The following is a 27,758-nucleotide window of genomic DNA, read 5'->3' as shown; positions in this document are numbered from 1 at the left end:
GGCTTACCGAGACTTACCGAAAGTTGAAAATTACCCCAATTCCCTTCAGGGTGCATCCATGTAGATACCTTGTGTCTCGGGCGTTATCTCGTTACCCCGCAACCCTCAAGTTCCCCATTTCTCTGATTGCGTCTGATCTTAGTCCTGACATCAACAACTTGAAGCAACTGAAAACCGCTCCAAACCAACCTCCTTCACCTCCGCAGCATTTGCCCTGAGCCATGGCGTTCGCAGCCCCCGTCAGCAGAGACGGGTTCTCTTTCGCAGGCGACTCTTTTTCCGTTTCTGCGAGCGGTCATGTTCACCGGCGGAGCACGCTACCAGAACTCAAGGCGCACTTCAAAGCAATCGGGAGTGGCAAAGATCAACCGGGCCACTGGTACGAAGCCCAACTTCTTCACTATGGCCTTAACCCCTCCAAGGTGAAGGGTACGGCCAAAATGCGTCTCATGGAAGCTGTTGCTGCTGGGAAAATGACAGTTCCAGCCTCGCTGACTGCTCTGGAAAAGGACATGAAGAAGGAGTGGACCAAGGCGAATAAAGCTACTATGGTTGCAACACCCAAACCATCTGGAACAAGAGCCGCAGCTGGCACTAAGAGAAAGGCAACTGATGTGCAAGTCGTTGCCACAGGGGGAACATCTGTCAGTGTTTCGGTTACTGTGAGCCACGGAGCGGATATGCACGCTGCGAAGAAACCGAAGGCCACTCCAAGAACCACGTCTACGAAACAGGGTGCAACAAAGACGAGCAAGTCTGCCACGCCGAAGGCCAACGGACCGAAGGCCAGTGCATCACGAACAAGCATGCGTGATTCTCCTCCTACGTCACTTGGCCAAAGTCGACAAACAAACACTCTACTTGCGGCGTCAACGTCATCTCCAGTCCCTCGGAAGCAGTACGCACGTCGAGGAAACCCCAACTTCGGAGGTCGCATCAAGAATGAACGTGAATTCGAGAACGAGGACAACATCAGCTCATTCGACTACATTCCATCTGGCGCTGCCTCCTCTTCTACTGGTTCATCTTACCCAAGGCAGACCGCTCGCCGTGGTAACCCTAGCTTTGGTGGCAGAATCAAGCGCGAACCTGTGGTCAAAGGCGAATTTGACGACATACCCCCTCCGGTTAGTCTTCTGCCCCTCGGTCTGATCAATGGTCGCTACGAGGTTGTGTACATGGGCTTTGGCCGCAGCTATCTGAACGAAGACTACCGTTACCTTGTATGCACCATTGAGGGCGATCGGCTATGGGTGTCTTTTGATTTCAAGGTCGTCAGAGGTGTTATGCAAACACATACGCGACCGATGGTGTCTGACCTGGAGCCATTGCTGTTTCACTGGTGCGGAGAAGGACCAGACGGCAGGACCTACGACTGTTCTCATGAGGCGTCTTTGACATTCGTTGGGGGCGGGGTGATCGAGGGTACTATCGAGTTCGCGTGCTGGAAGTATGATTTTAGGGCAGAGCGCGTTAGTGGTCAATCTACGAGGAGTCAAATTCCTGCGTACGAAATGCGCGATAACTGGGAGAGCTGGTGCGCTGGATAAGACATCGCACCCTCTAATCTATCAGTAAATTGCATGCGCTGCTTCTAGTCCGTGTCGATTGGCTAGTCACACGATCAATTAAGGTAGTCTACAGAAATAGTACACGGGTATGGAATCAGTCAATTTATATCCGCCCTGAACGTATGGGCATGTGCTTTCACTTGAATAGGAATTTTTCTACCAATGGTGTATTGACCTCTCAGTATCACTGACTCCTCAGCCTATCTCACATTGCTACTTTTAGGGCTTGGTGGCAGAGTGTTTGTGGCGCAAGACTTGGAATCTTGTTTTTCGGGGAGAGTCTGTTCGAGCCAGGTCCACGTCGAGATCCTTTGGTGATCCCGCACCATTTTAAAATGCCCGAGTTTGCGTGGCGCCAGAAATCTGATGAGAACGGCCCCATGTGACAAAGTTCGTGTAAAGCATCATATATTGGGATTTGTTTTCATGACGAGCAACGTTTGGATGAAAAACATCGTACGGACCTATCTAAGGCGTTTGTTCCGAATCCCGTGCGAAATAGCCATTCATATGGGCAATACTGCATCCTTCGCACAGCACCAAATTCCTCACGTCCCATTTGCGACGCCCAACGCCTCTGCAAAAATTCATCACCAAGTTGCAAAGTTTTCTTTGGTCCTCGTGATTTTTCTGATGTAATGGTGATTCCGGTTCGTGGACGTTCTCAAGTACAAATCTTATGACGAAGTCTACCCAGTTGCTGGAAAAGGGGCTCGAGGTGCTGCGCTGCACTATTTGAAGTACGCACACCGGACAGTCTCCGATATCATCAGTAGTATTGCCTTTGGCTTCCTCGACACTATCGGAGTCAAAGTCAGAGGAATCGTTGGGATAGCTTTCATATCAGGTGTCGTACTCTCTTGCATGCGTTTTGTTGACGGTATCTCGCCGTCTCTGAGCATTTCGATTCGGAAATCGATTTGGAAACATAGTTTCCAGGCGCTTTTGGTTTTTGGTCTCAGTCATATGAATCGCTTGATGAATGTGTCGTGATTCTGACCTGGGGGTCAGATAGAGGCCATGCGCAGGATGCCCTGACCCTGGTAAATCAGTTTCAAGTTTTGGCGTCTGTGCCCACGTGTTCACTACTTAGTCCGTAAGTTTTTACTTGACATGACAGTTCAGCCATTTACCGCATGGTGGTTAACTTTTGTCAACAAGGTGATACCGCGCCCGGCGGTGAAAGTCAATACGGTCTCTTCAAGGCGGAAACCTGCTTGGTCGGAAATCTTGGTTAATCCTTCATCAAGATCAAGGTATAAATACTTTAAGTCACCTCAAATGCATTGGCAAAGGTTTCGTCGTTCGGTGGCGTGCCACTCGACACCTTTTGCGCAGTTTTGGGGAACGAGGGCCTGGATGGTCGACGGCGTTTTCACCGGGCTATAATCAGCAGATCGAACACGCTCAATCTGAAGCTTTAGACTAATCTTTCCTAGTATTTGTGAACTTTCAGAGGTGAGTTCTCTAGATTAAAACCTGTATTCAGTATGGAAGCTTGCTTCACAAACACAGGGCTTCCCGCTGTACTGTTTGTACAGGTGTTTACATATATTCTGTGGAGTTGTGGTAAGGTAATTAGCTGAGCCAAACCGACATCCTCGGCCACGGAATGCATTGAGAAAGTTTCATAGAACAGCTGGCGCAGGGTGATGGTACGCGTCTCTCGAATTTCTCCACAATCGTGGGCAACCTCCGAAAGTAAACCCAACGTCTCGCACGTTGTTCACCCTGGCATGCTCCTGAATGACAAAAACCTGCAAGTTGACCGAGATTCCCTTTACCGTTCACAATTGCATTTTTGCCCGAGTTCCCAAAGCCGCCCGGCGATGTCCGAAAAGCCGAATGGGACGTCATGACTCGGTGTTGACTCTTGGCCAATCGGGTTCCTTGCTGCGACTGAGTCGTAGAGCCGGGGTATGGAGAACACAGATACTGATCAGCGGAAGCTTGGCGCCAAAATACACTTATGCTTAAGTTTATTCCGAGTTGACTGACTTGTAACGCCCTTCCCAAGCTTGGTTCGAAACCTATGTAGACAACAAAGTCGAGAATGCCTCTGAGAGTCACGATATAGGGAAACTAGAGGTGGTTCGAAGCCAAGAAGATATCTCCAGGCTCTGCCCCAAATTAACACCCATGCATGCCGTGGGAGATTACGGAGCGTGGATATCCATCGGCCATACTCCGAATCTGGACAATTTCGGTCCTCTTTGGGCTACAGCGGAGATCCGGCACGCTACCCGCGAGCCTCAATTGGTAGAACCAAGAAGCTTCTCCGAGGGCCTTAAGCCTCACAAGTGGAGGAGGCTGCGTGGTGGCCCACTGCGGACCGGATCACGTTCCGCTTGACAAAGAGATTGGTGAGTTGGAACTTGGAAGGAAGGTAGGGCGTAAAAAGCGATCATGGGCGATCCGTTTATAACACCACGAGATTCCCGCGGGAAGGCGTGTAAATGTATCATGTTGTCCCTGTGGAACCAACCTCAGTTTGTCGCAGCTTTCCCCAATTGCCCGAGCGGCGTCCATTCTTTTCTACGCTTCCATTCTCCCTGACTACCGTCACTCTTTTTGCGAATCGACGAGCAGGCAGCCTGTCGCAGGTTTACACTACTTTCTCTCATCCCGTCACCATGCTTATGCACGCACTTGTTGCCATTCTTGGCATGACTGTTGCTGTTTCCGCCGCACCCCCTCAACTTCGCTCTCTTGCAGCTGACGACGTCGTCATTCTCCGTACCGATGGAACCTCTCAGATCATGAAGGCTGCCGAATTCGACGCCCTCGAGGCGGCGACCGTCGCTCCTGCACCAATCGACTCCTACAACCAAACCAGCGTTTCCGGCATCTCTCGTCGTGGCTGTGAGGAGAGCACTGAGGTCCAGGTCCTCTCCGACGAGCAGTTTGTCGATTGGGACGTCGCCATTTCCCCCGTCGTTGCTTCGAAAGGCAACTCGGTGGGTGTCTCAGTCACACAGGGATACAAGCTCGCCAACCGCCTGACAGTCAAACACGAAATCAAGTTCGGCGGCAAGAAGATCATCAGTGTTTCCCTGAACAAGAACTTGGACATGACCTGGACTACCACGCAGAAGACTTCTCTCAGTTTCAGCGTGCCCGACGGACAGTACGGTGTTGTTGTCAGCCAGCCGTACGTCCGCCGTGTTCAAGGCAATCTGCTGAGTGGCTGCACTGATAGCCCCACCGTTGACCCCTTTACGGTCGACACGTATGAGAGTCAGGCATATGACGACCTGGCTTGGGTCAAGGGCATCATTCGTCTCTGCAGCAGCGACACTTACCCCATTCCTTACTGCATTGGTGAGGGTCATCACGAGTAAAAGCAAACACGGCTTGCGGCAATGCGGGCGTAATGCATTCTCAATTGGGAACCAGACTAAAGCACAAGGCCGTATACAAACTTTTCAAGACGTCGTCCTTCAATGTTCAATGTATATACCCAAGTCATAGAATAATTGCAGATATTCACCGGATGATGGAGGTTAGTTGACCTACATAATCTACTGCCATGCAGATTCTCTTGAGCAGCGTCTGTCCCTCTTTACTCATATCATCAACTATTACGTCAAGAAACAATACTCTCGATGGAGACAATATCTCTAGACCTTCGTGGTTTCCAGAACCAGAGGCAAATCTTTTACAGTCTTTTTGATCATTCCGAAGCCATGACTGAGGCAAAAAAGCACGTCTCAGCGAATTTGGATCACAAGACAGATGATCACAGAATAAACGTGACGTTAGCGTTCGAGAGCATACAAATGATAATCACACGATTACAACTTGATACGTGAAGGACGAAGTCTACTGAGCCCATAGCGATTTGCCGCTATGAAGAGAGTGAGCAGAACAAATTTTCGGGACTGGCACAAAGAATTCGCGTAAAAGTCGTGGGTTCTCGTCCAACGCTGCAGGGCTACAGAACCGACAATCCGGGACTGGCCTCTCTCCATGTCCGCGTACCAGTGGGAACGAATCAGCGATAAGCGATGCCCCCTGTCTCAGTCCAAGTCTCGCGAGATCCGTAAGCACAGGGTACCTACATAAGCAGTTTCCGTTAAACGTTGGGACTAAGATCATCTACCCCAGCGGAACACTCAATGCCAAGTCAGACGAAAATTGCCTTCCCCGCAGACCCAATCGGATGGCTGAGCTGTTATGCAAGGTCAGCGCTGAACCGGACATCATTTCCACGGAAGGAAGCTGGAAGAAACGGTGTATGCATGTCTGTCTTTATTGGCGGGTTGGTGGATAATTTGTGCTTCTCCAGCACTTCTTTTATCTTTACTGCCCCCTTCGCTCATGTTCAAAGTCGTCCTTTTCATGTGAAGGGCTTGTCCAATATGCAGCTATCGATCTTGCTATCCCTCTCCGCCCTCGTCGGGTGCACTATCGGCGACAATGTTTTAGTGAAGCACTCGACTCCTGATGTAGTCGGGCGAGAATGCAAATGCGTCGGTCAACCTTGAACTTTTCAACTGTCGCGTCATTGGTCTCGAATTACTTGGTGCTTGCCAGAGGCTGACGCTGCAGCAGGTTCCTGGAGATGAATGCTGGCCGGCCGAGTCTTCGTGGAAAGAATTTGACATTGCACTCGGCGGCAAACTCGTCAAGACCCAGCCCATCGCACAATCTTGCTACGATGGTCCGGCCAAGGACTTGGAAGCGTGCACGCACGTAGTCGAAATGTGGTCGGATCAGGATTATCAGACGTCAAATCCCATTGGCCGGCCGTATCCGTACAACATCACTTGCGCGCCAGTAGATTATGCTGCGGACCAAGTTCCAACAAATTGTTCTCTCGGCCCATTGCCAAAATATGCAGTAAATGCAACGGCTCGGGATCACATTGCCTCGGCCATCGGATTTGCGCGTCAGCACAACATCCGCTTGGTTGTCGCCAGCACGGGACACGACTTACTCGGACGATCCGACGGCTATGGCAGCCTTGAGATCTGGTTACGACATTACCGTAACACGATCGACTTCCAAGACACCTACGTACCCGGCAGATGCTGCTCCAAATCAGGGTGGAAGGGCAGTGCTATTCATATCGACGGCGCCTATCAATGGCGAGACGTCTACAAAGTTGCAAAGGCAAACAATGTGATTGCTGTTGGCGGAGGTGCTGTATCTCCCGGTGCCATTGGAGGGTGGCCTTCGGGCGGCGGCCATGGACCTGCGACACGGAATTACGGACTTGGAGCCGACCAGATCTTGGAGGCGGAAGTTATGCTTGCTGACGGACGTGTTGTTGTCGCCAATCATTGTGAGAACTCTGATCTCTTCAGAGCACTCCGAGGCGGTGGCCCAGGCTATGGTATCGTTCTCAGCATGACGATCAAGGCACATCCCAACGTCGATGCCGTCACCGCTCATACGCTCGCCATTGCGCCCCTGCAGCAGACCGCGAACAACTCTGATCTTCTCGACGCCGTGGCAGTCCTTCTTCAGTCATATCCTGACCTCAACGACGCAGGATTTGCCGGCTACGCCTTCTGGTTCCGCAACTTTCCAACTATCTTCGTCGGCAATGCCACTTCCGGCTATTCTCATGGCTTCTGGACCATTGGAAAGTCAAGAGAGGAAGCGGACACTGGTTTCGCACCTGTGCGTGAGGCCCTGAGAAAATTCTCAGACAGGCTGTTCATCTATGAGAGCTTCGCCTCATATGATGACTACTGGTCCTTCTATGAGGCAGAGTCAGGACTATACGATCCCACCGGCGACACTTCCATCCTGACATCCCGCATGATAGATCGGTCGGCCGTCGAAGATTACGCCCACGTCCGTGAGGCTGTGGAGGTTCTCAGCGGTAAGCCGGAGGAGTTTGCGTCCAACGTCGTACTTCTGGTCTCCGGTGGACAGGTTTTTGAGGATGCCAAAGACTCAACCTCGGGCTTACACCCAGCATGGCGGAATTCTTCTTACGCTCTCATCACCGGCCGTGGCATTTCGAAAACAGCCAGCAATTCTGAACGCAAAGCTGTGCAAGACGACATTACATACGTCAAGGGTGCGGCCGGAAAAAGGCTTGCGCCAACTACTGGAGGTTACATGAACGAAGGCGACCGGCATGACCCGGATTACATTGAAACGTTCTATGGCGCCAACTACAACCAACATCTGGTAGCGAAGAAGAAGTATGATCCGTTCAACGTCTTCTACTGCCCCACTTGCGTTGGCTCAGAGGCCTTCGTAGAACTACCTGACGGGCCACTATGTAAGAGGAAGGCTTAGAACATCTGACGTCACATCGACTTGGGCTTCAGGATTTCAATTGCGAATGTCTCAATTATTGATCATGATCGATTATTTACAGGTGCTCAATATGTTGTAAGCTCTGGTGATCCCTCTGCCCTCGGAGACGAGAACTTTGTCTCAACGAAAATCTTCTGCATGCTGTCTTCCTTGTTCTCGAACTTGTAGTAAACCTTGCCGAGGTCGTCGAGACGAATGCGATGCGACAACATCTGATAAACATCAATGTCGTCACTTTGGATCCTCTTGAGCAAGTCCTCCCAATACAAGTGAACAGGTGCCTGTCCGTTGCCAATCAAGCGGACACCACGCTCCATGAGTGAACCGATGTTGAAATGGTTGGTGTACCCAACGTAGACGCCTGTGATACCACATCGACCAAAGTTGCGCACACCCTCAATCATCTCATTGACAATCTCACTCGTGTCGGTCTCGGCGCCCAAGGCAATTTCGATGGTGTGGAGCCAGCCCTTGGGGTACTCTCCAGCTGCGCACTCAAGCGCAACATCCGGGCCTCTTCCGCCGCAAAGCTCCTTCAGCTTCGATACAACAGTCTCCTTGTTGGTCACGCCGCTCGACAATTTCTTGAAGTCGACAAGCTCCAACTTGTCCGCATGTGCCGAAGGCCACTTGGACTTGATGTATGATAGGCGCGGTTCCGTGTCGATGAAGATGACTTTGGACGCACCTTCGCCAAGGGCGAATGCGCCAGCCATTTGGCCGATAGGTCCTGCACCCCAGATTGCAACCTGGTCCTTGGGATAGACTGCGGTGTCTTTGACAGCATTGTACGAGGTGGCGAGCACGTCGGACAAGTACAAGGCCTTCTCATCCGGTACATTATCGGGGATTTCGAGGAGATTCACGTCTCCGATCGGAACGCGTACATACTCGGCCTGGCCTCCGGCAAAGCCACCCGTAAAGTGGGAGTAGCCGAACATGCCCGCCGTCTGGGAGCCGTACATGGATTTCTCCATCGTGTTGGAGTTCGTTCTCTCGCATTGAGACGACAGCTTTTGGCTGCAATAGAAACACTGAACTGGTTAGCTCACACACTCCGTTACACCAAATAATTGATTTTCGACTCACGTTTCCGCATGCAATCTGGAACGACGCGACATAACGCTGGCCAATCTTGGCCTTCTTCACAGCCGATCCGACTTGGTCGACGATACCGCAGAACTCGTGGCCGAGAATGTCGCCTTTGTTCATTTGCACCACAGAGCCATGAAGAAGATGGAGATCGCTGCCACAGACAGTGCTGCCAGTGACCTTGAGAATGACGTCCGTTTCCTCAATGATCTTGGGCTTGGGCACATCGACTAGGCTTGTAAGCTTTGATAAACTTTTGGTGGGATTAGATGGAGGCCACTGACCTATTTCAACCTTATTCTTGCCCTGCCATACGAGTGCCTTCATTGTGTCGCTACTGTCGCTTCCTTCTGGGTAGTTGGTCACATCCTGGGCCGTGACGGCGTCGCCCTGATGGCCGATGGCCTGTTCAGCCGCATATGCTGCTTGTGACGCCATAGCTAGGGAACGATGCAGGAAGTTTTCAGTGGTGTGATGTTACAATGAGGAAGTGAATTGGTCAATTGAATTGAATTTGATTTTCAGGGAAATTCATCGCGGACGTCAAACATGGAAGCCATCTTATATCTCCACGACCACGGACGGGCAGCGACATTGTAAGCATCACGTAAAGACACGGTCAATGGCCTGACCAGACCGTTGTGACGGAGCTGGGCAAAGATTTTGGTACTGCGACAAGGCGATGCGACCTTGTTTGGGCAATTGAAAAGCCCATGACGGGCGGCAGCGTCATTTTCGACGGAGAAGCGACGTCATGGATTCCAGAAGGGATCGTGTTGGAGCGGAGCTTCTGATCCTGGACCAATGAGATGAGTCGGTCCCAGCCGAAGAGCTCGCAGGCGTGATCTAGATCTGGGTAAGGCTGAGTAAACATGCCAAAACAGCTTTAAGCGATGGACGATACGAAAAATAGATGTCGGCACTTGCATGTTGATAGAAGATGCGCCATATCTAGGTAAAGCTGTCAAAGTTGAGTAAGCCGGTAGAGGATAGGATAGAGAGTTCTGAGCTTAATTTCATCTTATATTCATTCGTATTGAGTGGGTATTGATTGGCTCATGCGTTCATCGGATGCCAAGAGGTCTTTATCAGATGACAGAGAGTTTTGGTCACTGAACACCCATTGCAAGAAGCAGAGTCACAGTCATCTTGAGCCTCAATGGGGCTTCATTACAGATAGTTCAAAGCCAACTGAAAGGTTTCCGCCCGCCTCCGGGTCGGATCTCAACCGAAGAACGTCACCACATTTGCCGGGCCGGCCGCGTCTGTCTGCCAGCTGGGAAGGCAGTGTGGGTAAGGGGAAATTGGAGTCTTGGAGAAGACAGCGGAGTCTTGCTTCCGTCCCGTCGAGCCGTCTGATGATTGAGGGGAAGGTGGGGTCGTCTGGGGTCGCGTCTGTCTTTCTGAGGGACAGAGACGGAACATTTGAACCTCTGGGCCGAAGTCAATCCCACTCTGGACATCGGTATCCCAAGAAGGTCGACTCGATATGGCAATCCGGAGCATGATGCGTCCGCAAAGGACAGCAAAGCCGTTTGAGCTGCCAAAATGCGCTGCTGGCATTCAACCCGACCCCTATATGAAGAGCGTGTCTTCGCGTCGACTGCTAGCATCATGCGACTGAGCTGAAGCATTCGTGTTCTGTGGGCATCCTCTATTGTTGCCGCTGCTTCATACCATCTTGCGACCCAGCCGTCATCATGAAGTTCCAATCTCTCCTCCTGGCGGCCACCCTCTTGGCCGGCACGGCTTCCGCCTTCCAGCTCGGCGGGAAGGAGATGCCGCAGCCTGAGACGACAATGGCTGACAATTTCCCCTGGCGCGACCCGTTCACAGCAAAGACGACAGACTCCTACGACCACACATGTGAGGCGTCCAAGACGTTCGCCGCCACACAGTACACTCTGCATGACCTTTTCGAGAAGCCGCCCGTCGGGCTTTTCCCGTGGGGAGATGGTCTGAAGCTCTTCTTCTCCGGTCGCGAATACCCCGGCGGCTGGGCGGGCCTCGATCGCCACATGTACGACCGCAACCTGCTCATGATGGACTATTCTGACCTCCCTCTTCGCGTCCGCGAGTGGATCGAGGAGCAAGAGCGCACTGAGGATAGCAATGGCAAGGGCCTCTTTGCTATTTTTGACAAGCCCACCACCGAAGAGGAGAAGATCAAAGACCGCGTCACTGTCTCCAAGTCGCCCACAGATGTTGACCGTGACCTCGACCAGAAGCGCGTCGCCATCTTCGCGCCGGGCGCGCTGTATCACATCCTGCCCCTCTTCGTCGCTGACGGCAGCGATTGCCAAGGTAAGCGGGAGAAGCTGGCCGTCCCCCAGCCTTTGCGCCCTCATCATCTCGACGCATATGAAGCTGACTTGGTCTGCAGCAACGCTCGCCGATTTGAGCAACTACAGCGCTACGCCGAAGGATGCTGTTGTCGTGTCATGGCCCATCAGCCACACCCGACCCAACACCGCCCAGAAGAAGAGGGACATCGAGTTCACCGTCAAGGCGCAAGTCCTCAAGCTCAAGGAGGGTGCGAGCGAGGCCGCGGAAGAGTCGCCGAGGGTTGTCAACGACAAGGAAGCCGAGCCATCCCAGCCGGTCAAGGATGAGCTGTAGCCGGGTTCAGTAGACAGGATGCACAGTCGTGCGATAGATCAGTCTTTTCGGAATAGACATTCTTTCAAACCGAATGAGCGAATGATGTTGCATCCTGGGAATGTGAGACTGGAAGTCATCCAAAGCCACATTCAGACTCCTAATGACATGGTCGCATGGATGATTAAGTCAGTGCACGCAAGCTCTAGACCAAATCTGACGAAGGATCAAGCGGGGTGGTTGGTATCCGTCATTAGTAATCACAGGAATCCTGCAGTTTGCTCCGTGGAACGCCGTGGAGCTCGCCGTGGCGGTGCCAAAGTCCGATGCGTGTTGCTGCGCGGGGCCTCACCGACACTCACCGAGAGGCACCCGGCGCCAGCATTTCCCTTCTCGGACTCGAACGGCCATGCAATCCGGCACTGCGCTCCACGGAGGCGGAGTCTTTTCAAGTCCTCTCACCATCCGCGGCGACCAGATGCGACAAGAACACCGCCGTCAGTATAGCATTACAAATGAAAACTCAGCTATAAGAACGGAACTCTCGCGCATGCTTTTGAGTTTCGAACGCACATCAACGCTCGCGTCTCAATCAGTTTCACAACATCAACCCGACACTGAAACCTCAACCAACAAGTCAAAATGTCTTCTCGTTACGCAAGTGAAGCCGCCAGCCCGGAGCCACTGGTTCAACCCTTGTCTTTTCCCTTTTCCACCAAAACAGCCAAGAATCGTTTCTTGAAGAGTGCAATGGCTGAGAACTTGGCGACGTGGAGTGGAAGCGAGCCATCCAAGAGGGGTGTTCCCACACCAGAACTTGTTGAAGTCTATCGCCGGTAAGTCGCATTTTCCCAACCTCCGCCTCTATCCCAGAATTGTTCACAAGAGTCATTTTTTTCAAGACTGACAAGTTTAAATGCAGTTGGGGCGAAGGTCCAAATAACTTTGGTATCATCGTCACTGGCAACATTGATGTCGAGTTCGACTACATGAGCAGCATTGGCGACATGATCATCACACCCGAGTGCAAGCCGGAGGGTGAACGATTTGAGGGATTCAAAGCTGTTGCTGCGGCCGGCAAGGCCGATGGTAGTCTCATGCTGGGCCAAGTCACCCACGCTGGAAGACAGGTTCAGAAGAAGATCCAGCCCAACCCGATTTCGGCGTCGGCAGTTATCCTCGGTATGCGGTTTTTTCCATCTCGCAAAAGCTCGCGACTAAACTAACAACCTTCAGAACCCAAGATGGGCATGGAATCCGGCAAGCCCCGTGAAGCGTCCAAGGAAGACATCAACCGCGTTATTGAAGGGTTTGCGCATGCCGCCGAATACCTTGACAAGGCCGGCTTCGACGGTATCCAGCTGCACGCGGCGCATGGCTATCTCATCGCTCAGTTCCTATCCCGCACAACGAACCACCGAACCGACGAGTACGGCGTCCAGACGCTCGAGAACCGAACCCGTCTAATTGCCGACATCGGAAAAGCAATCCGCGCGCGGACATCTCCTGATTTCATCCTCTCGGCAAAGCTCAACAGCGTCGAGTTCCAAGACGGCGGCGTTACCCCTGAGGAGGCCCGCGAGCTTTGCGCATTCTTATCAGAGCTCGGTTTCGATTTCCTCGAGATTTCTGGGGGCACGTACGAGGCGCTTGGCATGTCTTGGACAAAGGAGTCTACTCGCAAGCGGGAGGGGTTTTTTTTGGAGTTCGCCGAAACGGTCGTCGCGGGCCTGGGAGACCGCAACTCCCGCAAGACCAAGGCGTACATCGTAGGCGGTATGAGAACCGTGGGGGCCATGGTGAAGGCCCTGGATATTGTCGACGGCGTTGCCTTGGGTCGGCCTGGAGCCCAAGAGTTCCGGATTGCTTCGGACATTCTTGAAGGTCGTATCACCGGGGCAATTCGCCCAGTTCAAATGATGGAGGACGATTTCGGGTTCGGACTCACGGCGGCGGGCGCGCATATCCGCCAGGTCAGCAAGGGGCAGGAGCCCTTTGACTCGAGCGATCTTGCGGCTACCGGAACCTTTGCATCGGACATGCAAGCCTGGTACCAAGATATGATTGCTGACGGGGATAAGCTTGAACATCATGGCGGTGTTGACTTTTCAGGAAAGACGGTGCCTTATGGAGGAGGCGTTGCGGCAGCCCAGGCGTGACTGCAAGTTGCGTCTTGTGATTCATAGGGTTGATTGCTTTTCAATGCATTTAGAGGTCATCTTGTGTTTAGAACCGCCTGGTTACTTAGAAATTTATTTAGATCTGGCCTTACATCAATAGAAGTTACCTGCATTAAACGCCCTGGCCCCCGCGGTGTATCTCGGTGAGTCGGTGAGCCTAGACGTGTCAGTGGGCTAATGTGGCTAAGCTGTCTCAATTAGCAGAAATAGTCACACGGTTTCGGTCAAAGAGTCTGCGAACCATCCAATCGGAAAACGATCCTGCTGGATTGGAAGGATTCATGATAGGGTGAACTGTGGCTTGGAAGGTGACAAATGGGGCTATCCTCAGTCGGATTTGTAATCCTCTGCTTACACCCACATCCCGCGTCTGATTCGCTCCTTCAGATGTCATTTAACTCATGCAGTCAGTCAAATCACAAGTACGTCTCTGCAAATGGTCATCCAAGGGGTTCGATTCTATAGATGATCTTGTTTTGTTTTGAGGAGTTCCGACAAGAAGTGCCAGATTCCGCATCATCATGGAAACATCTTCTCAACGGCGGAAAGGTCAGATCCACTCACCTCGTTTAACCTGCTCCCAAGACAAGTTTTCAGTCACGTTCTAACAAACCACAGCCTGCGATCTCTGTTTTATCAAGAAGATCAAATGCGACATGCTCAAGCCCGCATGTTCGAACTGCCTGCTGTATAAGTCAGAATGCCGGACGACAACTGTGAGGCGGAGAGCACCTCACCCAAAAGAACGACCACAGCCTCCAAAACAGAACGAATCTGAAAAGTGAGGCGAGCTCATACATGCTGTCATCAACAGTTTTCTAACCAAGCATTCAGTCCAACGAGAGTCTCTGAGTTAGAGAGACGTCTAGCGAGCATAGAACAGCAATTGCAGCAAGCCCTCGACGCCAACCGTCAACACCCCAACCAAACTTCTACCCAGACTTCAACGGCACCGAGCTCAACCGAGAGTACCATTGGACGTGGGGAATCAGCAGAGAGCATTGAGTTTGTGGACCATGTGTCCAGCAGTGAGAGCCCAAGTGAATGGGTGACGGAGCCCGAGAAACCCAAACTACCGCCGCTCGAGGAGATCATGCCCATTATCGACGAGTTTTTCAACCGCTACAACTGCGTCATGCCGCTCTTTGACCCGCCAACGTTCATGCGCATGTTGTCAAATTGGTATGTGCCTTCTTCAGGGCAGTCCACGGCAGTATGGGCAGCAGTCAACATCGCAATGGCGCTAGGGTATCGCTGTACTTTGAAGGAGCAAGGTAACTTGGACGCTCTGGTGGACGACCAGAAAGTGATGTATCACATGCGCAACGTACAATCTGTCGTGTCCGATTTGGTCACGCGGGAAGAAGATCTCCTGGGCCTTCAGGTCTTGTTGGGAATGGTGGTGCTGTTCCTGGGGACGAAAGACCCAAAGCCAGCTTCAGTCCTGATTGGGACTGCCGTGCGTCTGGCACACCGCATGCACCTCCATGACAAGGAATCGCTTCAGTACTTCTCGCCAGAAATTGCCCGACAAAGAGCGAGGCTCTTCTGGATCACTTATATCATGGACAAGGTGAGTTGCGGCCTGATAAATCTCACGATTGGCAGGTGCCTGACAACATTTTCAGGAAATCAGCTTAAAGTCCAAGACGCCATCGTTTCAGCTTGACGTAGATATCGACTTGCCACTACCAGAAAGAGACCCGGAAGATGGAGCAGGCATAGTGTTTGCGAGAAACGGCAGCAAATTCAACTACTTTCGAGCTCGGGTGGAGTTGAGTCACATTGCCGGCAAGGTCTATGACCAACTATACAGCACACGCGCTCGAAAAGTGTCTCAGCAAGACCGGCAACTAAGGGTGACGAGGCTCGAGGAGATGCTGGAGAACTGGCGACGCAATCTCCCACCTGAATTCCAGATAGACTCGGCACTCCAATGTCTCGATTCCCTGCCGATAGTGCACATGTCGCTCCTTTACCACAGCTACTTCACGGCGATGGTGATGACGCATGGGATCTACTCGCACGACGCGGACTGGGTCCGAAGGATAAGCTCGTACAGTCAAATGACGATCAAAGATTTAGATTCGTCCCCGAGCTCGTCATGCGGACATCAAAACCCCCCTCTGCCGCTCGGATGGGCCAAGTGCGCGGAGCTCAGCCGCAGTTGCATGAAGTTGTTCGTGGAGTCGCCCAAGACGGATTGCAGCATCTGGTCCAACTCGTGTGCGCACTTCTCCGGCCTGATCATTCTCCTGGCCAACATGTTTGTGTTCCCGGATCACCCACATCTGATGACAGACAACGAGCTGGCCAACCAGGCACTCCGGCTTTTCGAGCTGATGCTGTCGATGAAGAGTTACGAGGACTACGAGTCCTTTCATAGACTGCACGAGGTCGTCAAGGAGCTCCATCGACGTGCGTTGGAGGCTGTGGAGGAGTTTACAAGAAAACAAAAGGAGCAGGCAGAAGCAGCAGCCGCCGCAGCTTCGGCCATGGATACCGGCTTGCCGTTTGGGGCCCAGCTCGAGGATGAAGTGGAGTTCTTCCGAGATGCCGAGGCGGCAGCCTTGGAGGGGCCCTTCGTTGGGACGTTTGTGCCGGCATCACCGTTTGCGACAACATCGTGGGGCTTGGAAGGGTTGCAGGGCGAGGTAGGCCAGGTGCCGTCACTGGCAACGTACAGCCCTTACTAGTTGGGGTAGATGCGACGAGAGCTCGATAATGAAGTCAATGATACACGTCAAGACGCAAGTGAACATCGAATACCTTAGTTTCTTCACTGTGAAGAGATCGACCAAGCTGGCCGAGAAACACGGGCGGACCGGCCCCGATTCGGATTCGGACGGAAGGCCGGGTCGATGCCCAGATCTACCTTACCCGCTACCTAGCTCACTGGAGCTTTCTTTCCAGGGGGCGGGAGGGCAGCTGCGGGGTGAGGTGCTCCCCCTTCTTTAGGCATTTCGGGGCTCGGATGACGGAGAGTGGGGCTCTTTGGTGCTTAGAGTTCGAGAATGGGGCCAGAGCTCGATAGCAGCCGGCCAATGATGATGCAGCAATTTCCAAGCGGTGTAGGGAGGAAGGAGCTCCTGTCTGGACGACGTCGTTGTGTCGCAACTTCCCCATGCAATTGTCATGTCGTCATAGCCACAATGCTCAATCCGGACGCAATGAGGGGTTCCCGCGCGGCTGCTCCTCCTTTATCTGCGGCCACTGGGAGCTGCTGCCGCTGCCGCTGATGCTCCTCCAAGTGCCGCCGACCCTCGAAGACCCCAACTGCTTACACTATCCGACCTCGACAATCTCGCTGGTTGCCCCCTTCGCCCACCCAATTACCGGTCCAGAACTCGAAACCATCGTCTGATCGCAAGCACGTCACGTCACGCTCCCTCGCCCAGTCCGCCTCCCAGATCTCACTCCCCACGCTGCTCATGCGTATTCCGAGACCTCTATATCGTCAATCAACCATATCCAACCTCTTCCGCAAGCCAATTCAAACCAGATCATTTTCCCAAAGTGTCAAAGACATGGCCGACTACAAGCTGAAGGCGGTCTCCTCGCTATCACTCCGACCGGGTGACAAGCAAGAGGTCGAAGTTGAGGGCATCGAAGGAGCCAAGGTTCTGCTCGTCAACGCCGGCGGCAAGATCCAAGCCGTTGGTCCCAAGTGTACTCATTTCGGCGCGCCTCTCGTCAAGGGCGTATTGACGACTTCTGGTCGTTTGACTTGCCCATGGCACGGAGGTATTTTGACTCCTAAGCTGCACCCCCGCACAATGCCCCTGCTGATTTCTTCACAGCCTGCTTCAACACCAAAACCGGTGATGTTGAGGATGCCCCCGCCCTCGACTCTATTCCCGTCTTCAACGTCACTGAGCGCGACGGCGCAGTCTACATCACCGGCGAGGAGTCCGCCATCAAGAGCGGCCGACGGAAGCCCAACTTCAAGTGCAACGTCGTCAGCGGGACTCAGGAGGAGAAGGTCGTCATTGTCGGCGGCGGCTCGGGCGCTCTGGGAGCTGTCGAAGCCCTACGGAACGGCGGTTACCAAGGTCCATTGACAATCATCTCCTCCGAGGGATACCTCCCCATCGACCGTACCAAGTTGTCCAAGGCCCTTCTCACAGACGTCAACGCCCTGCAGTGGAGAGACAAGGCTTGGTACGAGAGCGGCTCTGTTGACTGGGTCGACGACGAAGTCACCGACGTCGACTTCTCCGATCGCAAGGTATCCACAAGCGGCGGCAAGACGCTGCCCTACACCAAGCTTATCCTGGCAACCGGTGGAACTCCAAGGAACCTACCCCTGCAGGGCTTCAAGGTCCTCGGGAACATCTTCACCCTTAGGACGGCCCACGACACACAAAAGATTGTCAAGGCCATCGGCGAGAAGGGCAAGAAGATTGTTATTGTTGGATCCTCCTTCATCGGTATGGAGGTAGCCAATGCCACCGCCAAAGACAACGATGTAACCGTCATTGGCATGGAGAAGGTACCCCTCGAGAGAGTTCTCGGAGAGAAGGTCGGCGCTGGTATCCAGAAGAGCCTTGAGAAGAACGGGGTCAAGTTCCACATGAACGCCGGTGTAGAGAAGGCTGAGCCCTCTGGTTCCGACCCGTCCAATGTCGGGGCCGTTCACCTCAAGGACGGCACCAAACTGGAGGCTGACCTTGTCATTCTGGGAGTTGGTGTTGCGCCCGCCACTGAGTTCCTCAAGGAGAACAAGGTCATTCGCCTCGAGCAGGACGGTTCCATCAAGACGGACGAGAACTTCTTGGTTGTTGGGCTGAAGGATGTCTACGCCATTGGCGACATTGCCACATACCCGTACCACGGACCTGGGGGCGACGGACGGTACACGCGCATCGAGCACTGGAACGTCGCTCAGAATGCGGGCCGTACCGTGGCCAGCAACATCATCAACGCGGCGGTGCAGCCTGCGCGTTTCATCCCCGTTTTCTGGTCGGCCCTGGGCTCCCAACTGCGATACTGCGGCAACACAATTGGCGGTTGGGATGATGTTGTAATTCAGGGAAGCGTCGAGGAGTCAAGCTTCGTCGCCTATTACACCAAGGGCGACACGGTTGTGGCGATGGCTTCCATGGGCAAGGATCCCGCCATGGTTCAGTCGGCCGAGTTGATGGCTTTGGGCAAGATGCCGTCCAAGAAGCAGCTGGCCGACGGCCTGGATATCACCACCATCGGACCGCTGGAAGCATAGTGTAGTCGCGGAAGGATAACAAATGGACGGACTTGTTATGGACGGACTTGTTTACGCTATGCGGCATCATGTCTACACTCGTCGTTACCTACTGGAAATAATAATATCGCTCTTACCTGGCTAAGCAACCCTGACCGCATGTTGACCAAATCTGGGCTTGATGTCTTGTGTAAAGACCGTGCTGTCTAGTAGATGCGCGCGAGAGTATTTTTGGAGGCTGAATTTATCGTACACGCAGCCCCCAAAAAGGGATGCATGGGTATGTATCGGATAGCCGTAGTCGTACGAATCCACCGCAGCCGCAGCCGTCACGGGTTCGGCGCGGGGTGCGGGGGTCCGAAGGCGTCGTAACGAGTTTCTTTTTTTTCCCCAGCCTCCAGTCTCCCCAGACGTTGAGCAGCTGCGCTAGTCTGTAGAACCCCAGATCACCGAGCTACAGGCGCCGGGCCAGATCTCTGATATACTGGACATGTGACGGTTTGACCTTAAAATGGAATGGACGACGCTACGAGCAGGGGAGGCCGCGCGCCCGACGTCGCGACCATGGGGAAGACATCGGCCCTATGGTGGAACCACCGATGAGCAGAGACGAGCAAGCGCGCCCGCAATGAGGGTGAAGCTATATGTGCGCATTATCCGTATATGTCCAACAAACACACAAAAAGACTCTGGAATGGCTTCATTCAGGGATTGCTGTTGTTGTTGCAGGGCCTTGGTACGCCATCAGGACATGATCGTACCGTCGTCGGACGAGGGTTTGTTGGGGACGAGGTTGAGCTTTCTGCTTGAAGAAACAAATTTTCGTGTCTAATAGGACAAAATCCATCACGTTTATGCTGCAAACCATGGAAGCGCGTCAGTGCAAAAAGCCGCGTGCGGCTCAACAGAGTAGCGGCGGGATGATGCCAGCAGCTTGGCGAGTGGCAGATGGGGCTCCTGGGGGAAAAGGCATCGAGGAAAGGCCGAAAGAGTGAGCGGGAGTGTGGGCGAGCAGCAGAAAAGACAAGACGAGGGATCCAGTCGGGCAGGGGGCGGATCTGCGCTGCTGCAGAGATTCGGACCGGAAATGGAGACGCAGGAGACTGGGATGAGAGTCAGGGTCCAGGGTGCATAGGGCTCTGTCTTCTTTTCGCGTCTTTCAAGTAGCAGGATAATGGATGAGATCTTTCGTGTAAGAGATCAACAGCGCTGCAGTAGTAGTGTTGGCAGTAGTTGGCACCGTTGATGGGCAATGGGGGCAGGCAGGTGATGCGGTTTGTTGAAGTGCCTAATGCCCTGGAGAGGCCGAAGCACGGCGGCTACTGCACACCATGAAGGCCGGTCGGGGATGTGGTAGCGGCGGGCACCGGTGGGCGCAACCCGGGGACCATGGTGGTGTGAGGGACACAAGCCAGAGAGGTCGATGGGCTGTTTTGACCGAAGCCGCTGACGTTTTAGAATTTGGCTGACGGGATAGATGCATTCGATGAGATTTGCTGCTGCTGGTGTTGGCGCTCGTAGGGCGCGGCGGCCTTGTGAGAATTTCAGCGAGAGCATGGCCGGGCGGAATCGGAGGGTAGGTTGGTCGGTGACTGGTCAGAGGTTGGCTTGAGGCTCACGATGATGGAGAATCTTGATGGAAGCAGCGGAGAGAAAAATAGATGCGAAATAATTAGCGTGCGAAGCGAGCTGGGCTGCAGGAGCGAATGAGAGGCGGCGACGTGATGGGGAAAGAGGGCCAGCGACGTGGAAACGGGCCGAACAGCGTCCACTTCAAATCTTTCAAGACAAGCAACTGGGCGGCTGCAAGCTGGGGGAATGCTTGTGCTGGGGGCAGAGCCGAGGCCAGGCGTTGGTTGCCAGGACCATGTCAGCGGAGCGGGAACATGATGGTGTCGACTTTGGAAAATTGCACCTTCTTCATGTTCTTTTTTTTTGTTTGTCATTTGTCTTGAAATGACTGGTTCGGGAGGAGACGACGAGGAAAGAAGCGGCTTCCTTGCGTGCCACGACTCACGAGAGGTGGACGGAAGTTGGGAAGGAAGAGACATTGTGCCCAAGTACCTCTTGCCTTGGCTGTAAGTGGGAAGGAAAGAGACGGCCCCAAGCCGGCAGTTGGTACCTACCAAGACACCCGACTCAACTAGATCTACTTTTGACTGGTCGACGAGACGGGGTTTTAGGGGTGGGTGTCAGATGGTGGTGTTCTCAACGGCGTGCTGGCACTGATTGGCATTGTTTTAGCGTTTGCTTGTTGTTGACGCTGGCAGCATCCAGTCAGTCAGATCATCCATCACTCGTTCATTCAAGGTTGGCGTTGGCGGCCATGCCGTGCGTGGACCGACCCCACCTTTCCATTGCGACGGGCTGTCTGTACGAATACAAGCACAGATGTACCTTACTCTGTACCGTTGTTGTTTTTCCTGCTCCTGTTCCTTGCTTTCCCCATGCAGTTTCGATTCTTCAAATTCCCCAGTTCCCACGTCCTCTCCATATTCTTCCCCCCATTCTCCAGAAAACCTTGCCATTGAGCTGGGAAACTGAGTCGCGGGGTTCGGGGTAGACGACCCCAAAAAAAAGTTTTGCATCACCTGCTGGGCCCCTCTGCGTCCACCGCAGAGTACCATAGTGTTGTTAACTGCCAACTGAAGTTTCACGTAGGTATCCCGGCCATGCAATTCCGGCCGTTAATTGTGCATCGTCATCACGAATGAGAATTTTTAGACGGATGCCGGCGAGATGACAGAATAAGCATCGCCTATGGTCTTGGTCCTGTGTGCTGATCAATGCCAAGTTGAGATCACCACGCTGGGCAATCTGGCTCATGTGCCATGCCCATGGCGGCTTGGCATCGTCTGCAGCTCACATCGACTCTCGGCGGCCTTGGACGCCACCTGCCGCCGGCGCGCGTCTCTTCTTACTTCACCTCAAGAAGAAGAAGAGATACCTACCCTACCCCAGACTCTCCTTCCTCCTCCCCCTCATCCTGCACACCCTCTTTCTTTCTTTTTCTCCTTGGGTAGGCACGACCACGAATAGAGCTAGGAGCGGTCACCCCCTGGTCCCTGCCCCGGATGGGGTTTCTAGGAGGGGCACCCATGGGAACCAACCCGCAGCAGGAGGGACACCCGTGGAGTGTTCCACGACTCGGGCAACCCGCCGTGTCTGGAAGGGGCCTCGACGCAGTACCTGCCGCGCCGGCAACCTCTGTGCGCCGCACCAAGTACCGCGCCTGCTTCTCGTGAGTACCTCGCTGCATCTCCTTCCTCCTCGTGATCGTCCATCGGCCCTACCCATCGTATGGTCTTTCCCATCGCCTCCCCACATCATTTGCCTCAACGCCTGCCATCCATGAACCATGAACCATGAACCATGGAACACGCCCATGAACCACCACCGCGTACGGATACCTAACCATCGGCCGGCCATCATGGACCATGGTGGCCCTGCACGCTACGTGACACCTGCGACCGTTGCGCCGTCTAGGTAAGCCTGTAAGGTATTCGTACCGCAAGGTTGGGGATCCAAAGTGTGGGAGCTCCGCGTTGTGCCACACACTCTGGGGAACTTTATATATCGACGTTTCCTCCCATCTCTTCCCCAGACGCTTCCCTTTCTGCCTCGTCCCCGTGTTCAAGCCTCCAGCTGCCCAACGTCCCTTCGATCCAGTCTCGCTTTCTGGACGCCTCACACTCCTTCTCCCTCCTCCGACCTCAAACCTCCAGGTTCAACAACAGCCTAGCCCATCATGGGTATCAAGCCAGCTGGTGAGCCGGGCAAGGCCTGGCCCGCCATTCTCATCGGCTTCTTCGTCGCCTTCGGTGGTCTGTTGTTCGGATATGACACCGGTACTATCAACGGCATCCTTGAGATGGTGTGTATTCCTTTGCTGGCCCTCATACACGCGAACGACTCCAACTGACCATCTGCCCCCTCAGTCTTATTGGCAACGTCTGTTCAGCACCGGTTACGTCAACACCAAGGGCAACCTCGATGTTTCTCCCGACCAAGAGTCCGCCATCGTCTCCATCCTCTCTGCCGGCACCTTCTTCGGCGCCCTCGCTTCTCCCTTCCTCGCCGATACCATTGGACGTCGCATGGGTCTTGCTGCCTCCACCTGGGTTTTCAACCTTGGTGTTGTCCTCCAGACCATTGCCGTTGATATCCCCGTCTTCCTTGCCGGTCGTTTCTTCGCCGGTTTCGGTGTCGGTCTGATCTCTGCTCTGGTTCCTCTCTACCAGTCCGAGACTGCTCCCAAGTGGATTCGTGGTGCCATTGTCGGTGCTTACCAGTGGGCTATCACAATCGGTCTGCTGTTGGCTGCCATCGTGAACAATGCCACCCACCTTCGCCAGGACACTGGTTCCTACCGCATCCCCATCGCCGTTCAGTTCGCCTGGTCCATCATCCTCTTCGCCGGCATGCTGGTACTGCCCGAGACCCCCCGCTTTCTCATCAGAAAGGGCCGCATGGAGCGCGCCGCCAACGCCCTGTCCAGACTTCGCCGCCTTCCTGAGACCGACCCGGCCATTGCCGATGAGCTTGCCGAGATCAAGGCCAACCACGACTTCGAGAGCAGCGTCGGCTCTGCCAGCTACCTTGACTGCTTCAAGCCCCCTGTCCTGAAGCGTCAGTTCACTGGCATGGCCCTGCAGGCCCTGCAGCAGCTCACGGGTATCAACTTCATCTTCTACTACGGCACTCAGTACTTCCAGAACTCTGGATTCTCCAACGGTTTCGTCATCGGCATGATCACTTCCTCCATCAACGTCGCTTCCACCATTCCTGGCATGTACGCTGTTGACCGCTGGGGTCGCCGTCCTCTGCTCCTGTGGGGCGCCATCGGCATGTGCATCTCGCAGTTCATTGTTGCCATGCTCGGAACTTTGACTACCAGCCAGGACGACGCCGGCAACATCATCGTCCTCAACCTCCCCGCCCAGAAGGCTGCCATTGCCTTCGTGTGCATCTACATCTTCTTCTTCGCCTCTACCTGGGGTCCCCTTGCCTGGGTCGTCAACGGCGAGATCTTTGGCCTCAAGACCCGTGCCAAGTCCCTCTCTCTCTCCACTGCCACCAACTGGCTCCTCAACTGGGCCATCGCCTACTCCACCCCCTACCTTGTCAACTACGGCGACGGCTATGCCAACCTCCAGTCCAAGATCTTCTTCGTCTGGTTCGCTGCCTGCTTCATCTGCATCGCCTTCGTTTACTTCTTCATCTACGAGACCAAGGGTCTCTCTCTCGAGGAGGTCGAGGAGCTCTACAACGAGGTCAGCGTTGCCAGCAAGTCTGTTGGCTGGCGCCCGTCCACCACCTTCCTCGAACGCAGTGGCGGTGAGGGTAACAAGGCTGTTCCCAACAGCGATGGTGACATCACTCACCACGAGAAGACCGTCGGCGCTTAAGATGTGGCGCCAATTCATCTGCATGAAGGGCGTTTGTAATTGGATCCCCGGGGGGATATGAAGAGATGTGTTAATGCATGTACCATTTCGAGATACCAAAGATTTTTCTGCCAATATTATTCAAGATTTACTGAATCAACCTGAGGTGCTGTCCTGCTGACTCATTGACGCATTTGATGAGTGCAGTTGGTTTATATTCCTGGCTGTAATAAATGTCCGAAAGACTCTAGCCCTTGTCAGTTAAAGCCGGCCATTCCAAAGCAACACGCTGACCGAAGAGGCTTCCCAAAGTTTACTAGCTCGTGTTGCGTCTCCCGGCCCGGCAGTGGGTGGCCCCTCCCATTCGCCGCCCGACAATGATGCGAAGTTCTGCCACACCGGCTGCGTCTTCCGTCGTCCACTCGGGACTCCCGCCTCCACAGCCCCGGTCAGCACGGCCGAACTGACCTCCCACTCTCACCTCCAACGACGTCGAAACATCGGCTTATCGCCGGATGACACTCGCACATGCGTCCGCGCTTTTTCCGGGACTGGCCAGCGGCCATGCACCCACGCGACGAGCCGGCGGGCCTTATCGTGCATGTCGTAGCGCCCATCTATGTATCCCTGGGGCTTCTGGTTGAGCGGCGGGCAAAGATTGGGTGATTCGTGTCACAAGATACGGAAGACGTTCCTCAAAGGGCGTCAGTTTTCGGGACTTCGCGCCGATGAGTCGTGTTATCAAGGTTCGACGATCGATCACCTGGGTTTGAAAGGTCTATATAAGGCGACCAACTCACCCTTGATCAGTGGCACACCAATTCAAACGAGCCCATCCAAGACTGCCCAAAGAACATTGTACTGCATTCATTCATCGCACTCAAAGACGCAATGGCCTCCCGTCACCCGATCCCCAACACCTACCACGTCACGCCTGAGGACCAGAAGTCGTCGTCCACGGCCGTGTCGAGCGCCGTCAAGTCGTTCTTCGCCATGCCCGAATCTTACCCCGCCATGTCGTCGACGACGTCTCGGTTTCCTCTGCCTACGACGTACACGAAGACAAAGAATAGTTCGCAGCCTCAATACGGCGCAAGCTCTCAGGGGTCTTCAGGACCCCGGGCCTCGGTCGAGTCGTGGGATACCATCGACAAACTGAAGGATAATGAGACATCTTCTTGAGTGTCTGGGTGCGGGCTTCGGTGGGCGCGGTCGATGAATTCAACTCGTCTCATGCGCCAGAGATGGGGGAGGGATATGGTTGAGCAAACATGTCTGGGCGAGAAGCATTCCACGTCCTCCAAGTCAAGAAAGAGTGGCGCGAAAGCCTCATCCGCAACGGCTTCTTTGTTCTCGTGTTGGCGTCTGCGCCGGCTCCGGTCGAGCAGCGGCAAGGGATGCTGGGCCTATTGTTTAATTCGACGTCTAGACAAAGCTTTCATTGACAGTTCTGATGAATGCTCATTTTGAAGACGAAAAAGTGGCAGCCCACCATTGAAGTGCACACAAATATAGACACCATTCAAGATGCCTACTTCGCCTTGGCCCAAAACAAAGAAGCCTACGTGTTTAAGACGTACAACCTCCCGCGACGGCACCGTTGATCGATTGTTTCCACGTCCAAAGACCTCTGTAAACTACCCGTCTCGACCATGTGTATCCGCCACGTCCAATTCTTCGAGTGCCCCTCGAGGGACGGCGTCCACAAGCGCCACTCCATCAAGAGCAATATCCTCTGCTCCAACCACTTCCCCTGTCCCGACGCCCACTGGGAGTACCGCACCAGCGAGTACACCCAGATGTGCCCCGGCTGCTCCGGCGAGCCTCCCGAGGTCCCCAGCCAGAGGCCCCAGAGGGACGCCTGGGATCGCGACATGGCCATGGACAACGTCTGGGCCAACAACTACATCGAAGGCCTCGCGAACGCCGTCTTCGCCTGGGACTGGGCCCGCCACTTCAGCCAGAGCGACATGTCCTCCATCAAGCGCATTACCGAACTCTATCCGACCTTCTTCCTCGAGCGCCGCTGCAAGGAACACGCCCATCGGCCCTCCCGGTGTCACTGCGAGGCCGCCGGGCCGCTCGCATACTTGTACAACCCCGCCGCTGCCGCCCGGAGGCACTTCACCGACGAGGCGGCCGCGCGCTTCGAGGCGAACGCGCAGGTACAGAGCGAGTTCGCGCGGCAGATCTTTGCCGAGATTCACCGGAACCTCGCCGCGGAGTGTACGGGCAGCAATGTCTACTTCACTGACGGCATCGCCCGACAGCCCTTCTTCTCTACGGAGGCTGTTATGCGGAGGCAGGCGACGATTGATGAGATCGTCGGCAAGGCGTTCAAGACCGTAAACGACGAACTGCTCGAGAGCGCGGCGGCGAACGGGGAGAAGTGGACCGACGCGCACACGCTGATGGAATCCAAGGCATACCGGCGCAAGGGTCTCGTCCAATTCATGTGCCAGATTGCGGTATATGACAACGGCTTCTCCATGGCGCGGTTCTGTATCGTCGTGGAAAGGCTCGCGCGCGTCATCCAGACGCCGCAGTGGCGTCGGTCGTCGGGCGTTGTCGCGCTCGAGAAGCTGGCCAACGCAGTGTCATTTCCGCCTAGCGACGCGAATGCAGCCGGCTACGGAACCGGCACCGGGTTTGAGGAGCTCATTTGGCAGGCGATGGCATTTTTCACAGGGAAGCGCGAGGTGTGGGCGCGGGAGATACGGAACTACACGGCGAAGCGTCTCGTTTTTCAGCAGTCCGTCGAGGACGTGACGGACGCCGAGCTCCAGGCCCTCATTAAGAACGACGGCGTCCAAGAGGAGTGCGTGATTTGCTATGCGGACTACTGGGAGCGCCCCTCGGAGAAGGAAGTCCCGCCGGCGGTGTCCAGTCCAACGGCAGCCGAGCGACCCCGTCCCCGGCCGAGACGGCGACTCAGCGCCCAGGAGAGCAACTTGTCCAACCTGTCCAACGTCTCGAACCAGATTCGGCGGCTCAAGTGGGACGACGACCCCAACGTGCAACTACGGATCTTTGGGGCGAGCGCGGCGGGGTGGACCGTGTTGGACCGCGGAGAGCAGCCTGTCCGGATCAAACATTGCGGACACATCTTTGGAAGGAGCTGCTTGTTCCGGACGTGGGTGACGGAGGCGAACGATCCGGACTTGAGACCGGCGTGTCCGATGTGCCGGGCAGAGCCTCCGGACGGGGTGATCCGGATGATGGAGGGGTTTTTGGGACCCTTGATGACGCGCGGGGCGGCATGGGGCCTGCCTACCTCTCTGCTGTCACTCGTCCGCCGGCAATGAGTGTTTGCTGTGTTTGGGTGGTTTGGTTTGGTTTGGCGTTTGCAGACTGTTAGTTTAAATACTCCCAAACATTATCTTCCTGGAAATGCCATGTCCTTCGCGCGTGTGTCGCTTCTGTAGCGGGCGTATTCGTAAGCCCCTTGCGT

The 27,758-nt window shown here is 54.4% G+C and overlaps 9 protein-coding genes across 9 annotated transcripts; 8 read left to right on the top strand and 1 right to left on the bottom strand.

The window, feature by feature from the left end:
* Positions 1 to 221: 221 nt before the first annotated feature.
* GCG54_00011898 (uncharacterized protein) lies at positions 222 to 1,550 on the top strand (the record flags this gene model as incomplete). The annotated part of the gene is made up of 1 exon (XM_045411787.1): positions 222 to 1,550. The coding sequence occupies one exon, from the start codon at positions 222 to 224 to the stop codon at positions 1,548 to 1,550; it is 1,329 nt and encodes a 442-aa protein (XP_045256970.1).
* Positions 1,551 to 4,204: 2,654 nt separating this feature from the next.
* On the top strand, positions 4,205 to 4,912 carry GCG54_00011897 (uncharacterized protein; the record flags this gene model as incomplete). The annotated part of the gene is made up of 1 exon (XM_045411786.1): positions 4,205 to 4,912. One exon carries the CDS (start codon positions 4,205 to 4,207, stop codon positions 4,910 to 4,912), a length of 708 nt encoding a protein of 235 aa, XP_045256969.1.
* A 1,020-nt stretch (positions 4,913 to 5,932) lies between these two features.
* On the top strand, positions 5,933 to 7,829 carry GCG54_00011896 (FAD-linked oxidoreductase hmp9; the record flags this gene model as incomplete). The annotated part of the gene is made up of 2 exons (XM_045411785.1): positions 5,933 to 5,968; positions 6,024 to 7,829. The coding sequence occupies 2 exons, from the start codon at positions 5,933 to 5,935 to the stop codon at positions 7,827 to 7,829; spliced, it is 1,842 nt and encodes a 613-aa protein (XP_045256968.1).
* Positions 7,830 to 7,915: 86 nt separating this feature from the next.
* GCG54_00011895 (putative zinc-type alcohol dehydrogenase-like protein AdhB) lies at positions 7,916 to 9,380 on the bottom strand (the record flags this gene model as incomplete). The annotated part of the gene is made up of 3 exons (XM_045411784.1): positions 7,916 to 8,884; positions 8,940 to 9,172; positions 9,227 to 9,380. The coding sequence occupies 3 exons, from the start codon at positions 9,378 to 9,380 to the stop codon at positions 7,916 to 7,918; spliced, it is 1,356 nt and encodes a 451-aa protein (XP_045256967.1).
* Positions 9,381 to 10,642: 1,262 nt separating this feature from the next.
* GCG54_00011894 (uncharacterized protein) lies at positions 10,643 to 11,561 on the top strand (the record flags this gene model as incomplete). The annotated part of the gene is made up of 2 exons (XM_045411783.1): positions 10,643 to 11,246; positions 11,326 to 11,561. 2 exons carry the CDS (start codon positions 10,643 to 10,645, stop codon positions 11,559 to 11,561), a joined length of 840 nt encoding a protein of 279 aa, XP_045256966.1.
* A 621-nt stretch (positions 11,562 to 12,182) lies between these two features.
* On the top strand, positions 12,183 to 16,416 carry GCG54_00011893 (NADH-dependent flavin oxidoreductase nadA; the record flags this gene model as incomplete). The annotated part of the gene is made up of 7 exons (XM_045411782.1): positions 12,183 to 12,376; positions 12,463 to 12,722; positions 12,777 to 13,695; positions 14,270 to 14,316; positions 14,339 to 14,501; positions 14,555 to 15,293; positions 15,349 to 16,416. 7 exons carry the CDS (start codon positions 12,183 to 12,185, stop codon positions 16,414 to 16,416), a joined length of 3,390 nt encoding a protein of 1,129 aa, XP_045256965.1.
* Positions 16,417 to 16,958: 542 nt separating this feature from the next.
* On the top strand, positions 16,959 to 18,941 carry GCG54_00011892 (Apoptosis-inducing factor 1; the record flags this gene model as incomplete). Its single annotated transcript, XM_045411781.1, has 3 exons — positions 16,959 to 16,970; positions 17,065 to 17,464; positions 17,521 to 18,941. The coding sequence occupies 3 exons, from the start codon at positions 16,959 to 16,961 to the stop codon at positions 18,939 to 18,941; spliced, it is 1,833 nt and encodes a 610-aa protein (XP_045256964.1).
* Positions 18,942 to 22,668: 3,727 nt separating this feature from the next.
* Positions 22,669 to 24,328, top strand: GCG54_00011891 (putative glucose transporter rco-3; the record flags this gene model as incomplete). The annotated part of the gene is made up of 2 exons (XM_045411780.1): positions 22,669 to 22,794; positions 22,859 to 24,328. 2 exons carry the CDS (start codon positions 22,669 to 22,671, stop codon positions 24,326 to 24,328), a joined length of 1,596 nt encoding a protein of 531 aa, XP_045256963.1.
* Positions 24,329 to 25,959: 1,631 nt separating this feature from the next.
* GCG54_00011890 (uncharacterized protein) lies at positions 25,960 to 27,612 on the top strand (the record flags this gene model as incomplete). Its single annotated transcript, XM_045411779.1, has 1 exon — positions 25,960 to 27,612. One exon carries the CDS (start codon positions 25,960 to 25,962, stop codon positions 27,610 to 27,612), a length of 1,653 nt encoding a protein of 550 aa, XP_045256962.1.
* Between the last annotated feature and the right edge of the window lie 146 nt (positions 27,613 to 27,758).

This window comes from Colletotrichum gloeosporioides (assembly GCF_011800055.1).
Source record: "Colletotrichum gloeosporioides strain Lc1 chromosome Unknown consensus_108, whole genome shotgun sequence".
Lineage (NCBI taxonomy): Eukaryota > Fungi > Ascomycota > Sordariomycetes > Glomerellales > Glomerellaceae > Colletotrichum > Colletotrichum gloeosporioides.
This window is presented reverse-complemented; position numbering and strand designations above follow the sequence as displayed.